General features: G+C 44.0%; 1 protein-coding gene across 2 annotated transcripts in view; it reads left to right on the top strand.

The window, feature by feature from the left end:
• Positions 1-12,757, top strand: part of LOC138797558 (FYN-binding protein 1-like) — a 213,341-nt gene that overhangs the window by 176,508 nt on the left and 24,076 nt on the right. The window contains exons 12-13 of one of the 2 annotated variants that reach the window (XM_069977877.1): positions 4,943-5,027; positions 8,037-8,199. In XM_069977877.1, coding sequence (XP_069833978.1) covers positions 4,943-5,027; positions 8,037-8,199 — 248 coding nt within the window. Of the gene's footprint in view, positions 1-4,939; positions 5,028-8,036; positions 8,200-12,757 lie in introns of both variants that reach the window. The other variant, XM_069977875.1, reaches the window with a different exon arrangement.

A 12,757-nucleotide genomic window follows, 5' to 3' on the forward strand; every position in this document is an offset into this window, starting at 1 on the left:
ATTACATATCAAAACAACTGGATAAGTACAGGGAGAGATAGAGAAGGAGTATATATTGTTTGTGAGAGAAGCCGGAGAGAGGAAGATAAAAAAAAAAATCGCAAGATACAGGGAAAGCTTGATAAGCTCATACATAGTGAAAGAGGCTGAGAAATCAAGAGTTAGGTAGACAGAGGGAGAGATAGCCATCTAACTCAAAAATCGTGATATCTAGGGAGAGATAGGGAGATAAAAAAAAGAAATAGGGAGAGAAAAGTGAGAAGAATCACTCAGGAGTCAGGACACGTAGCATTGAACCAGCTACTGATCCGTGACAGAGAGGAGACGCTAGACGTTTGTTTGTGATCAGCTGTTGTAGGTGACGCTAAGTCAGCGCATCACAAAAGCTGTCCGTTTGTGCTCTGCTGGTTGCCGTTAACCCCGGCTAGCTGCCCGCAACCAAAAAAGTTAAAAAAAAAAAACATTAAAAAAATAAAAAAAAGTTGGTTTGTTTGTGATGAGCTGTTCTATTTGAGGCGAAGTCAGCGCCCCACAAAAGCTGTCCGTTTGTGCTCTGCTGGTTGCTGTCAAACCCCTCTAGCCACCCGCAACCAAAAAAGTTAAAAATAAAAAAAAAATAGTTTTTTTGGGATAACCTGTAAATTTCTGCTTTGCTGGGTGCCTCCAACCCACAATGCAATAGTCACTGAAAATTTGTGCCTTCTGCCCAATAGATTATTTATTTTTCAAAATTTACACCAACCAAAGAACTATGTCCAAGCGTCCTACTTCCAGCACTTCCCAGGCAAGGACAGCAACGGCAGGCGGCGAGGGTAGGAGAAGTGGCAGCACCAGGCCCGGCAGCAGCCGGGGCAACAGGCATGGCAGCAGGGTGCAGCTACCCCAGACACCCAGTGGTTCTGTAAGAACCACACAGCCAGCGGTTCTAGATTGGCTTACCCAATCCTCCACTTTCACCGCCCAAAGCTCCCACACGAGGTCGGCTGGATCATCCGACACCACCCTTACATGGGAGGGTCAGCGACAGTCCTCTGCCCCGTCCCCTGTTATTACTATGCCACCCACCTCTGGGGCACCTTCTGCCAGGGAACTGTTGGCAAATCTTGATCTGCCTTTGGATTCTCTACCACTTTTTAGTGGTGATGATGAGGAGGAGGATGAGGTAGTCCACCAAAGGCAGCAGGTGGAACGTGCAGAGACTGCAGAGGAGGTGGTGGCTGTAAGCCAGGGAGGGGCATCCAGTGCCACACCTGAGATCCTGTCCCGGCCACTGGAGGACAGTAGTAGTGGTGGTGATGATGATGTCGCCGATCAGATGTGGCGCCCCCAAGCACCATTATCCTCAGTGTCATCAGGGGAGGAAAGTGAGGTGCTACCGAAGCAGCAACATCCCACTGCTGCAAGGAAGTGAGGCACAAGAGGGAGGGGTAGAAGACAACCTACCAGGCAGAGTCACTTACCTCCAAGCCTTGGTCCTGAGAGGGGAATTGATCAACTGCTGCCTCCTCCAGCTGCTCAAGTAGTCTTTTTTTAATTATACTGGGCTGGAATAGATAAACTGCTGCCTCCTCGTCCTTAATTAGCCTCTCCTTCATAATCCTGGCCTGGAATAGATAAACTGCTGCTGCCTCCTCCTCAAGTAGCCTCTCCTCGATAATACTGGCCTGGAATCAATCAACCGCTGCCTCCTCCTGCTGCTCAAGTAGTCTGTTTTTAATTATACTGGGCTGTAATCGATCAACTGCTGCCTCATCCTCCTCAAGTAGCCTCTCCTCGATTATACTGGCCTGTAATCAATCAACTGCTGCCTCATCCTCCTCAAGTAGCCTCTCCTCAATAATACTGGCCTGTAATCGATAAACTGCTGCCTCATTCTCCTCAAGTAGCCTCTCCTCAATAATACTGGCCTGTAATCGATCAACTGCTGCCTCATCCTCCTCAAGTAGCCTCTCCTCGATTATACTGGCCTGGAATCAATCAACTGCTACCTCCTAATGCTCTTCTAGTAGTCTCTTTTTAATTATACTGGCCTGTAATCGATCAACTGCTGCCTCATCCTCCTCAAGTAGCCTCTCATCGATAATACTGGCCTGGAATCAATCAACTGATGCCTCCTCCTCATATAGCCTCTCCTCGATAATACTGGCCTGGAATCAATCAACTGCTGCCTCCTCCTCCTTAATTAGCCTCTCCTCCATAATACTGGCCTGGAATCAATCAACTGCTGCCTCATCTTCCTCAAGTAGCCTCTCCTCCATAATACTGGCCTGGAATCGATCAACTGCTGCCTCCTCCTCAAGTAGCCTCTCCTCAATAATACTGGACTGGAATCAATCAACTGCTGCCTGCTCAACTTGTCTCTTCTCAACAATACTGGATTGAGAGGCGAGCAATCTACTGCTGCCTCCTCCTGGTTCTCGACTTCTCATTAATACTGGCCTGGGTGCAATCAAGTGCTGCCGCATCCTCCTTGTAAACTTTTTTTTCCAATATTTTTTTTCACTATTTTGGCACTTTGATTCACTATATTTTATTAATTTTATTCCTATTATTATTATGATTTATTTTATTTTTTTTCTCATTATTTTTGGAAATTTTTTTCCCCACCTTTTTTTCATTGTAATATCAACTGCAACTAAATGAAACTCTACCATATCACACTCCCACTATTGTAGCTGCAATTATTCAGCAGTTAGAGCAGGGTTCGTTTTCGGTTCGGTTCGGACCGATCTGAAATTCACGAAAGTTCGCCGGATCGAACCGAATAGAACTTTTCAAAAGTTCGCTCATCCCTACTGGAGAGTCAAGGTAAATCAATAACACTATAGTCACATGTCACCCAGGGCTCTGGAATGGGGCTCCGGTCTGCAAACCCTACGCGTATCGTCACATCACGTGACTTCGTCAGAGGCCCCCCTGACGAAGTCACGTGATGTGACGATACGCGTAGGGTTTGCAGACCGGAGCCCCATTTCAGAGCCTTGGGTGACATGTGACTATAGTGTTATTGATTTACCTTGACTCTCCAGTGATAGGGTGGCTTAGCACTTGGTCACTTTTTTGGACATGTTTATGGATTGGTTTATGAATTATTTATATTTCACATGTGATTATTTATCTATTAATTCATCTATGCATTTCTTGTGAGCACGTGCACTTTAGGAGGAGTACTATTGGAGTAGTCAGGTTTGATATTCATCTTACCAGACGGCATACAGGGCCTGGTAGTTATTTGTTCTTTTGGGGCTGCGGTGGGAGGGACATAATTATTGTTGTGTGCACTCCCTGTGATGGTTTACTCGTATTGGGTTTTTAGGTGTTTTTAAGTGTATGTCCATTTGCTGTTTTGTTTATATGTTTTGATAATAAAGATATTGAATTTATTGATTACATAATTGTGGGTGCGCCATTTATTGTCCTTCTCTGTTGTTTTGTATATGTTCTGTAATCAGGACATGGGCAGCATCCCATTTATAGATTGACAGTAGCTCCCACCGTCCTTTTGTACACTCATTGGTGTGTGCGCTGCAGGGGACATCTCCAGGGAGCGTGCATCGGCGGGGGCGATACTGCAGAAGACGAGAGCTGCGGCGGGGGAGCAAGGTGTTAGGTGAATGGTGTTTTGTTTGTTTTTTTAATCTGCACAGAGGGGGTCAACTGCAAGGGGGACATTTATAAAGAAGGCATCTGTAAGAGGGAGCAGGACGAGGGGGTAGCATCTATGAGGGGGTAGCATAAGGGGGCCATCTATTAGGGGGTAGCATATGAAGGGCAATCTATAAGGGGGACATCTATAAGGAGGCAGCATAACGGGGGCATCTATAAAAGGGGCAGAGGGGATAACATGGGGGGCATCTGTAAGGGGGATAGAAAGTATGGCTGGGGGAGGTAGTAGTTGTGTGTATGCCTGGGGGAGGTAGTAGTTGTGTGTATGGCTGGGGGAGGTAGTAGTGTGTATGGCTGGATGGGCTAGTTGTAGTTGCGTGTATGGCTGGAGGGGAAAGTAGTAGTTGCATGGATGGTTGAAGGGGGTAGTAGTAGTTGTGTGTATGGCTGAGAGGGTCAGGTGATGGGTGTTGGATGTCATTTGGAGTAGTGTTGAGATGATCTGTCTAAAGTGTTTGAGTTGGCAACTGAAAGACTCTGCATTTGATTACCGGTGGCTGCCAGGAAAACATGGATACAACCTACGGTTTTCCTGGCAGCCCTAGGGTCTTTCAGTTGCCAACTCAAACACTTTTGACGGATCAGCTCAACACTAGTCTGGAGGAGTGGGAGGCTGTAGGAGCTTTTTGCCACCTTAAGGGGGGTCTCAGCAGAGGCCCTGGGGTGGGGGATGCAGAAAAAAAGTATTGCACAGGGCGCCATCTACCAGAATCCCAGCCTACCTGGTTATTGGCTAGCAAGCACCATGTGACTAACAGGCCAATCAGAGGTGACAGGACAACTGATGCAAATTAGCCATGAAAAAGGGGGATGGTTTACAAGCCAGGACAGAGAATCCCCCGCCCAGTGCAGTGATGCTGCACACTGACATGCTGACACAAAATGGCAGCCACTAGAGATAAGAGGGGTCACCAATAATAGAAAAAATAGAAACTATAGAACTTCCTGGGCAGCAGCTGAGAGCAGTAAAGTGGCTGAAAACAGCGGAACAGATTAAGCATCCCTATGTGAGTAATGTATATGTTGTGGAAAGGACTAGAGATGTGGGTAAATGTTTTTTTAGTAGAGTATCCCTATAATGACAGCTGTCCCTTCTCCTTGCTTGTTATGCTGATAGCACAGAACAGATGTTTAGGACTGTCTATGATAAAAGAGCCAGCGACATCTGTAACAGATCAGAAGATTCTGGTCACTTTCAAAGACGAGGCATGAATTGTGATAATACCGTCCAGTGAGAGAAATGCCACTTTACATTCTGATTTTTTCTTCTTAGCAGCAAACCTCCCCTAACACAGAGAAACAATACAATAACCTCAAGACAAGAAGACAAAGAGCTGAAAGAACTGAGGAAAAAATTCAAGGTAGACCAACTCCATCTACTGTACATACTATACTGGCATAATGCCATAATGCCTGATACATCTGGAAGCAAATAGGGGAAACATTTTTATAATGCTCCACAACCCGTAATTTACTCTCTAAAAAACCAAGAAACCCAGGTCCTGTAGGGCTAGAAGACTTTGCCTGATGCATAGTGATGTCGTGTACAAGTCCCCGATGGGGATTAAAATAGTGTAAAAAGATGTCCTAGATGTTAATGGACATAACTTCAGTGTACTTTTGCGGCCACAACAATGATTGGCAGAACAAAGAGCTTATAGCTCCTCATTCTGTCAGTCATAGCATTGTTTTTAACTGCAAGCACTCATCGGGTGCTGTTGATGACGCTGACGCAGAAGACCCAGCCATGGAGGGCTTTCTGCTTCTAGAAATGGGGATAATTGTAACCCTAGCCAAGCCGTGAGGTATAAATTGGTTGAGATCAATACTAGATTCCTAGTTAATATACCCCATTTTCCCCAGTGGCTTTAAAATATAGCTTTTATTTTGTACATTTAAAATAATGCAAAATGTTATAAATGCAATTAAAATATCATTGTGATTGCGCTTAATAGGTACTGGTCCCATATCCACAGATTTATGTAATAGATGCAAAGGGGCAAGAGGGGAACTGATATATCTGATGTCCCAAACTGAATAAATACTGGGGGAATATAGGGCAGAAAATGAGAGAATGCTTGAAAAGTGATATGCAATTGGATCCAAAAAATGACCCTTATAGGAGATCTATCCCATATTGAGGGATTGGGACCAGGAAGAAGAGAGGTACTGAGTAATGCGCTCTTTGCAGCAAGGCATTGTATCCTAAAAAGATGGGTGACAGCCCATCCTCCCACCTTAGAGGAATGGAAGAAAGAGTTAAAACTTATAAAAATGATGGACTATGGCATAGGTAAAACCTGAAGGAGAGAGTGTTTCTTTCCTTTCTTTCCCTTTATTCCTGTGTATGATTGAAGTCGGATAAAGTCCAGAAGTGTGACAGCGAACATGGGGACTGAACTAAGATATACCGACTATAAATAATAAAAAAAAAAATAGATGTGAAATACCCATATTTTTTGCTTTATAAGATGCACCAAGGTTTTACAGGGGGAAATAGAAAAAAGCTGTTCAGTGCCTACACAGTTACAGGTCACTACTGCTACACAATAAAAAGAGAGGGACAATGGGTTGATGGATGCCTCTTTTTGTGCTGTAACAGAAACAGATACCCAAACTCAGGGAGACCAGCAAAATGACAACACCGCTGGCTGCTAGTAAAAGCGCTCAATGCAGTGAAGTCCTAGGTGCATTGCCCCCGGGGAAACATGAATATGCTAAAAGAAGAGCCCGTGGAGCCTCATTGAAGAGTCTCAAAACACAGGACTAGCCAGATATCCCACCGGGAAGGACCCAGCCAAGGGGTAGCTCCTGTTAGGAAACCACCAAAACCACCATATTAAGTGGCCCTATAAGTCAATGTAATGACAAGGGATTAACCAAGGCTAGGTAACCATCCACATACAGCTGTTTCGGGGTGTTGCCCCTCATCAGTGTGGAGCAGGATTCTGGCTAGGTGGGAGCAATGCCTAGTAGATCCATAAGAGAAACAGATTGCCAAACTCAGGGAGACCAGCCAAATGACAACACCGCCGGCTGATAGTGAAAGCGCTCAATGCAGTGAAGTCCTAGGTGCATTGCCCCCGGGGAAACATGAATATGCAAAAGAAGAGTCATTGACTCATTGAAGAGTCTCAAAACACAGGACTAGCCAGTTATCCCTCCGGGAAGGACCCAGCCAAGGGGTGGCTCCTGTTAGGAAACCACCAAAACCACCATATTAAGTGGCCCCTGATGAGGGGCAACACCCCGAAACAGCTGTATGTGGATGGTTACCTAGCCTTGGTTTATCCCTTGTCATTACATTGATTTATAGGGCCACTTAATATGGTGGTTTCCTAACAGGAGCTACCCCTTGGCTGGGTCCTTCCCGGAGGGATATCTGGCTAGTCCTGTGTTTTGACTCTTCAATGAGGCTCCACGGGCTCTTCTTTTGCATATTCATATTTTCCCGGGGGCAATGCACCTAGGACTTCACTGCATTGAGAGCTTTCACTAGCAGCCTGCGGTGTTGTCATTTGGCTGGTCTCCCTGAGTTCGGCAATCTGTTTCTCTTATGGATCTACTAGGCATTGCTCCCACCTAGCCAGAATCCTGCTCCACACTGATGAGGGGCCACACCCCGAAACAGCTGTATGTGGATGGTTACCTAGCCTTGGTTTATCCGTTGTCATTACATTGACTTATAGGGCCACTTAATATGGTGGTTTTGGTGGTTTCCTAACAGGAGCTACCCCTTGGCTGGGTCCTTCCTGGAGGGATATCTGGCTAGTCCTGTGTTTTGAGACTCTCCAATGAGACTCCACGGGCTCTTCTTTTGCATATTCATGTTTCCCCGGGGGCAATGCACCTAGGACTTCACTGCATTGAGCGCTTTCACTAGCAGCCGGCGGTGTTGTCATTTGGCTGGTCTCCCTGAGTTCGGCAATCTGTTTCTCTTATGGCTCTACTAGGCATTGCTCCCACCTAGCCAGAATCCTGCTCCACACTGATGAGGGGCAAAACCCGAAATAGCTGTATGTTGATGGTTACCTAGCCTTTGTTTATCCCTTGTCATTACATTGACTTATAGGGCCACTTAATATGGTGGTTTTAGTGGTTTCCTAACAGGAGCTACCCCTTGGCTGGGTCCCTCCCAGAGGGATATCTGGCTAGCCCTGTGTTTTGAGACTCTTCAATGCTGTGTTGTGTTCACGGAAGCACATTCGCTTTAAAAGACTCACTGGGATTTTCCCCTTACTTTGGGGGGGAGGAATGCGTCTTCTAAAGCAAAATGTTTTAATTATATATATTAATTACAGCTAGCATATCAACCAGAATATGCTGATATAATGTATAAAAATTCTAATGAATCGCCTTTCTTATATTAGATCCAAGGTGACATAAAGGTTTTGACCCGCATGATGGTTGTTCCAAGTGCTGGAAACAAAAGAGGAGGAGGAAAGGAGCTGTCAATCAGTAAGGGGGAAATCCTTGAAGTCATCCAGTTTACCAATAACGAAAAACTCCTGTGCAGAAATAATAAAGGCAAATGTACGTATGGTTTATGTATATATGTACATATGATGTGTGTATTTATGTATGTATGTATGTATGGTTTATGTATCTGTATGGTTTATGTATATATGTGCGTACGTACATACTTATGGTTTATGTATATATATATATATATGCAAAAAAGGGGTCCATGGAGCCTCAGTTACGAGTCTCAAAACACGGGAATAGCCAGATATCCCTCTCTCCAGAGAAGGAAGCCCATTGCCAAGGGGTGCCTCCTAGTGGGGAGAGCACCAAACCACCCTGATACGTAGTCCCTCAGGTCCTCACTCTGTTGCGAGCTTTAGGACCTAAATAGGGAAACACCAGGGTGGCCCCTGTGAGTCAAAGTCTAACTCTGTGGCGAGTATAACGACATAAGACAAGGGTTACCAAGGCTAGGCATCCATCCACAGACTGCAGTTTCGGGGTATTTGCCCCTCGTCAGTGTGGAGCAGGATTCTGGCTACTGGGGCAATGATAAATAGACCAACAAAACACAACAATCACTGAACTCAGGGAGAACAGTGAAAAATTCCAATGGAGTACTCATTTACGAGTCTACATTGATTGTCCCATACAAAATTTAAATATGCAAAAAAGGGGTCCATGGAGCCTCAGTTACGAGTCTCAAAACACGGGAATAGCCAGATATCCCTCTCTCCAGAGAAGGAAGCCCATTGCCAAGGGGTGCCTCCTAGTGGGGAGAGCACCAAACCACCCTGATACGTAGTCCCTCAGGTCCTCACTCTGTTGCGAGCTTTAGGACCTAAATAGGGAAACACCAGGGTGGCCCCTGTGAGTCAAAGTCTAACTCTGTGGCGAGTATAACGACATAAGACAAGGGTTACCAAGGCTAGGCTCGCAACAGAGTGAGGACCTGAGGGACTACGTATCAGGGTGGTTTGGTGCTCTCCCCACTAGGAGGCACCCCTTGGCAATGGGCTTCCTTCTCTGGAGAGAGGGATATCTGGCTATTCCCGTGTTTTGAGACTCGTAACTGAGGCTCCACGGACCCCTTTTTTGCATATTCAAATTTTGTATGGGACAATCAATGTAGACTCGTAAATGAGTACTCCATTGGAATTTTTCACTGTTCTCCCTGAGTTCAGTGATTGTTGTGTTTTGTTGGTCTATTTATCATTGCCCCAGTAGCCAGAATCCTGCTCCACACTGATGAGGGGCAAATACCCTGAAACTGCAGTCTGTGGATGGATGCCTAGCCTTGGTAACCCTTGTCTTATGTCGTTATACTCGCCACAGAGTTAGACTTTGACTCACAGGGGCCACCCTGGTGTTTCCCTATTTAGGTCCTAAAGCTCGCAACAGAGTGGGGACCTGAGGGACTACGTATCAGGGTGGTTTGGTGCTCTCCCCACTAGGAGGCACCCCTTGGCAATGGGCTTCCTTCTCTGGAGAGAGGGATATCTGGCTATTCCCGTGTTTTGAGACTCGTAACTGAGGCTCCACGGACCCCTTTTTTGCATATTTAAATTTTGTATGGGACAATGAATGTAGACTCGTAAATGAGTACTCCATTGGAATTTTTCACTGTTCTCCCTGAGTTCAGTGATTGTTGTGTTTTGTTGGTCTATATATATATATATATATATATATATATATATATATGTATGTACGTATGGTGTATGTATGGTATATGTATTTACATACATGAAAGTATGGTTTTTGAATGTACATATGTTTTGTATGTTTTGGTTTATGTATGCACATACGTATGGTTTATGTATTTATGTTATAGTATATGTATGTGCATATGGTTTTTGTATGTACGTATGATTTATGCATGTAAGTATGGTTTATGTATGTACATATGGTTTTCTATATGTACGTTTGTATGGCGTATGTGTGGTTTATGTATGTACATATGGTTTATGTTATGGTTTAAAGAGGCAAATAATCTTGTTTTATGTCATATCATGTTACAATACATAACTGCATTAACACCTTCTCCCTCAGAAGACTTATTGCAAATTCCTCACAGTGGAAAAGTCATAATATTTTTCCATATAATGGGCCATATGAGGGCTTGATTTTTGTGCTGTGATTTGTAGTTTTTATTGGTACCAGATTAGGGTAGATGGGACTTTTTGTTTGTTTGTTTTTTCTATTCTATCTGAAACAAAAAATACCACTGAATGCATAGCAGCACTCCATAAACACAAAATGTAAAAGTGTTTATTTCATCAGTCTGAACAGGAGGCAGCGTTTCCACCTGACAATAACCAATGCTTAAAAAAAGACCGAATTGTCAGGTCAAATGCTGCCTCCTATTCACACAGGTGGAATAAACACATTTGCTGCCAGTCTTCTCCTTAAGTGGTAATATTTTCCGTTTACGATGATCACCATGCTGGACCAATAATGGTTTATTATAGTAATTTGGACAATGCCCTTTTTAATTACGGAATAGCTATATTAAAGGAGAAATCCGGCAAAATATTTTATTAAAGTATTGTATTGCCCCCCCCCAAAAAAAAGTTATACAAATCACCAATATACACTTATTACGGGGAATGCTCATAAAGTGCTTTTTTTCCCTGCACTTACTACTGCATCAAGGCTTCACTACCTGGATAACATGGTGATGTCACAACACAACTCTCAGAGCTGTACTGGGGAGGATGATGGCAGAGGGACACTCAGTATCCCTCCAGTGCCCTGTGTCTCTCAGTGCCCCCCTGCCATCATCCTCTCCAGCAGCCACAGCCCGCACAGCACTGGTAGTCAGGTCGGGACATCACCATTTTATCCAGGAAGTGAAGCCTTGATGCAGTAGTAAGTGCAGGGAAAAAAGTATTTTATAAGCATTTCCCGTAATAAGTGTATATTAGTGATTTGTATAACTTAAGGGGGGCAATATAATGCTTTAATAAAAATTTTCGCTGGACTTCTCCTTTAAGCGATTATTAGATTGCATATACTGGGCCATGCTAAGTATAGACTTTTGGCAGCCATAACAACCAATCAGCAACCTGTTTGAGTTTTGCAGGGAGTGTCGCTTGGACAATGACCACAGCATACAAATGATAAACTGCTGGGATGTGACTTAGTTCCGCATTGGGTAGTTGCAGGCATGTGTCAGCTGTGACATAAGATGGGTTTAACTCCTGAGCCTGCTCTTTATGCAATGAGGCGTATTAGTGGTCATTAACCCCTAGACGAACCTAGACATACCCGTACGTTCTGGGTCACCTAGGGGACTTCAGAGTGGGGCCGCACGGCGGCCCTGCTCTAAACCGCCACGGTCCTGGGTGATCGCCGTGCCCGCTAATTAAGTATTTAGATGCAGCTGTCAAAGTTGACAGCTGCATCTGAATACTTCTTGCAGCCTATTCCCTGGTGTCTAGTGGGTGGATCGCCCCCCGGCGACGTTGACGCAGAGGAGCAATCCCTGTGTCCTCACCCAGCCGCGGTCTGCGCCGTAATGGCACTGATCCCGGCTCGACACTCGATTGCTTTCGGCTGCAACAGCCGAAAGCAATTAAGTGCCGATCTCATATAACTATACTGCATAGATCTCAATGAGAGATCAGTGTACTTATACTAGAAGTCTCCCAGGGGGGCTTCTAGTATAAGTGTTAAAAAAAAAAACGTTATTATTAATAAATAATCCCCTCCCCTAATAAAAGTTTGAATCACCCCCCTTTTCCCATGTTATAAATAAAAATAAATAAATAAACATATTTGGTATCGCTGCGTGCGTAATCACCCACAATATTAATTTATCACATTCCTGATCTCGCACGGTAAACGGCGTAAGCGCAAAAAAAATCCAAAGTGCAAAATTGCGCATTTTTGTTGCATTAAATCCAGAAAAATTGTAATAAAAAGCGATTTAAAAAAATCGCATATGCGCAATCAAGGTACCGATAGAAAGAAAACATCATGGCGCAAAAAATGACACCTCACACAGCCCCATAGACCAAAGGATAAAAGCGCTATAAGCCTGGGATTTGTTAACAATGGTTTGAATTTTTTAAAAGCCATCAGATAAAATATACATGTTACATATCGTTGTAATGGTAACGATTTGACGGACATAAATAACAAGTTAGTTTTACTCCAGGGCGAACGGCGTAAAAACAAAAACCCTCCAAATAAAAAAATGCGTTGTTTTTTTTTCAATTTCACCACACATTAAATTTTTTTCTTGTTTTGCAGTGTACTTTATGCAAAAAATCAGCCTGTCATTGCAAAGCACAATTAGTGGAGCAGAAAAAAAGGGCTCATGTGGGTTTCTAGGTGAAAGTGCAACTGCTATGGCCTTTGAAGCACAAAGAGAAAAAAACTAAAACGCAAAAATTCCTCTAAGGGTTAAGAAGTTAATAGAACAAAACACTATTGATGTCTATGTAAATAATATTTCTGCAGGAATGGCGTACACAGGTACTCTATCTTATCTACAGGAAGCTGTGGCACAGAAGGATCACTTTAAATATAAGGAGCTTCTGTCTGCCACTTACAGTTGTACTCAAAAGTTAACATACCCTGGCAGAATTTTTGCTTTCTTGTTTTTTGTTTGGAATGATAAAAA

This window comes from Dendropsophus ebraccatus, chromosome 7 (genome assembly GCF_027789765.1).
Source record: "Dendropsophus ebraccatus isolate aDenEbr1 chromosome 7, aDenEbr1.pat, whole genome shotgun sequence".
NCBI lineage: Eukaryota > Metazoa > Chordata > Amphibia > Anura > Hylidae > Dendropsophus > Dendropsophus ebraccatus.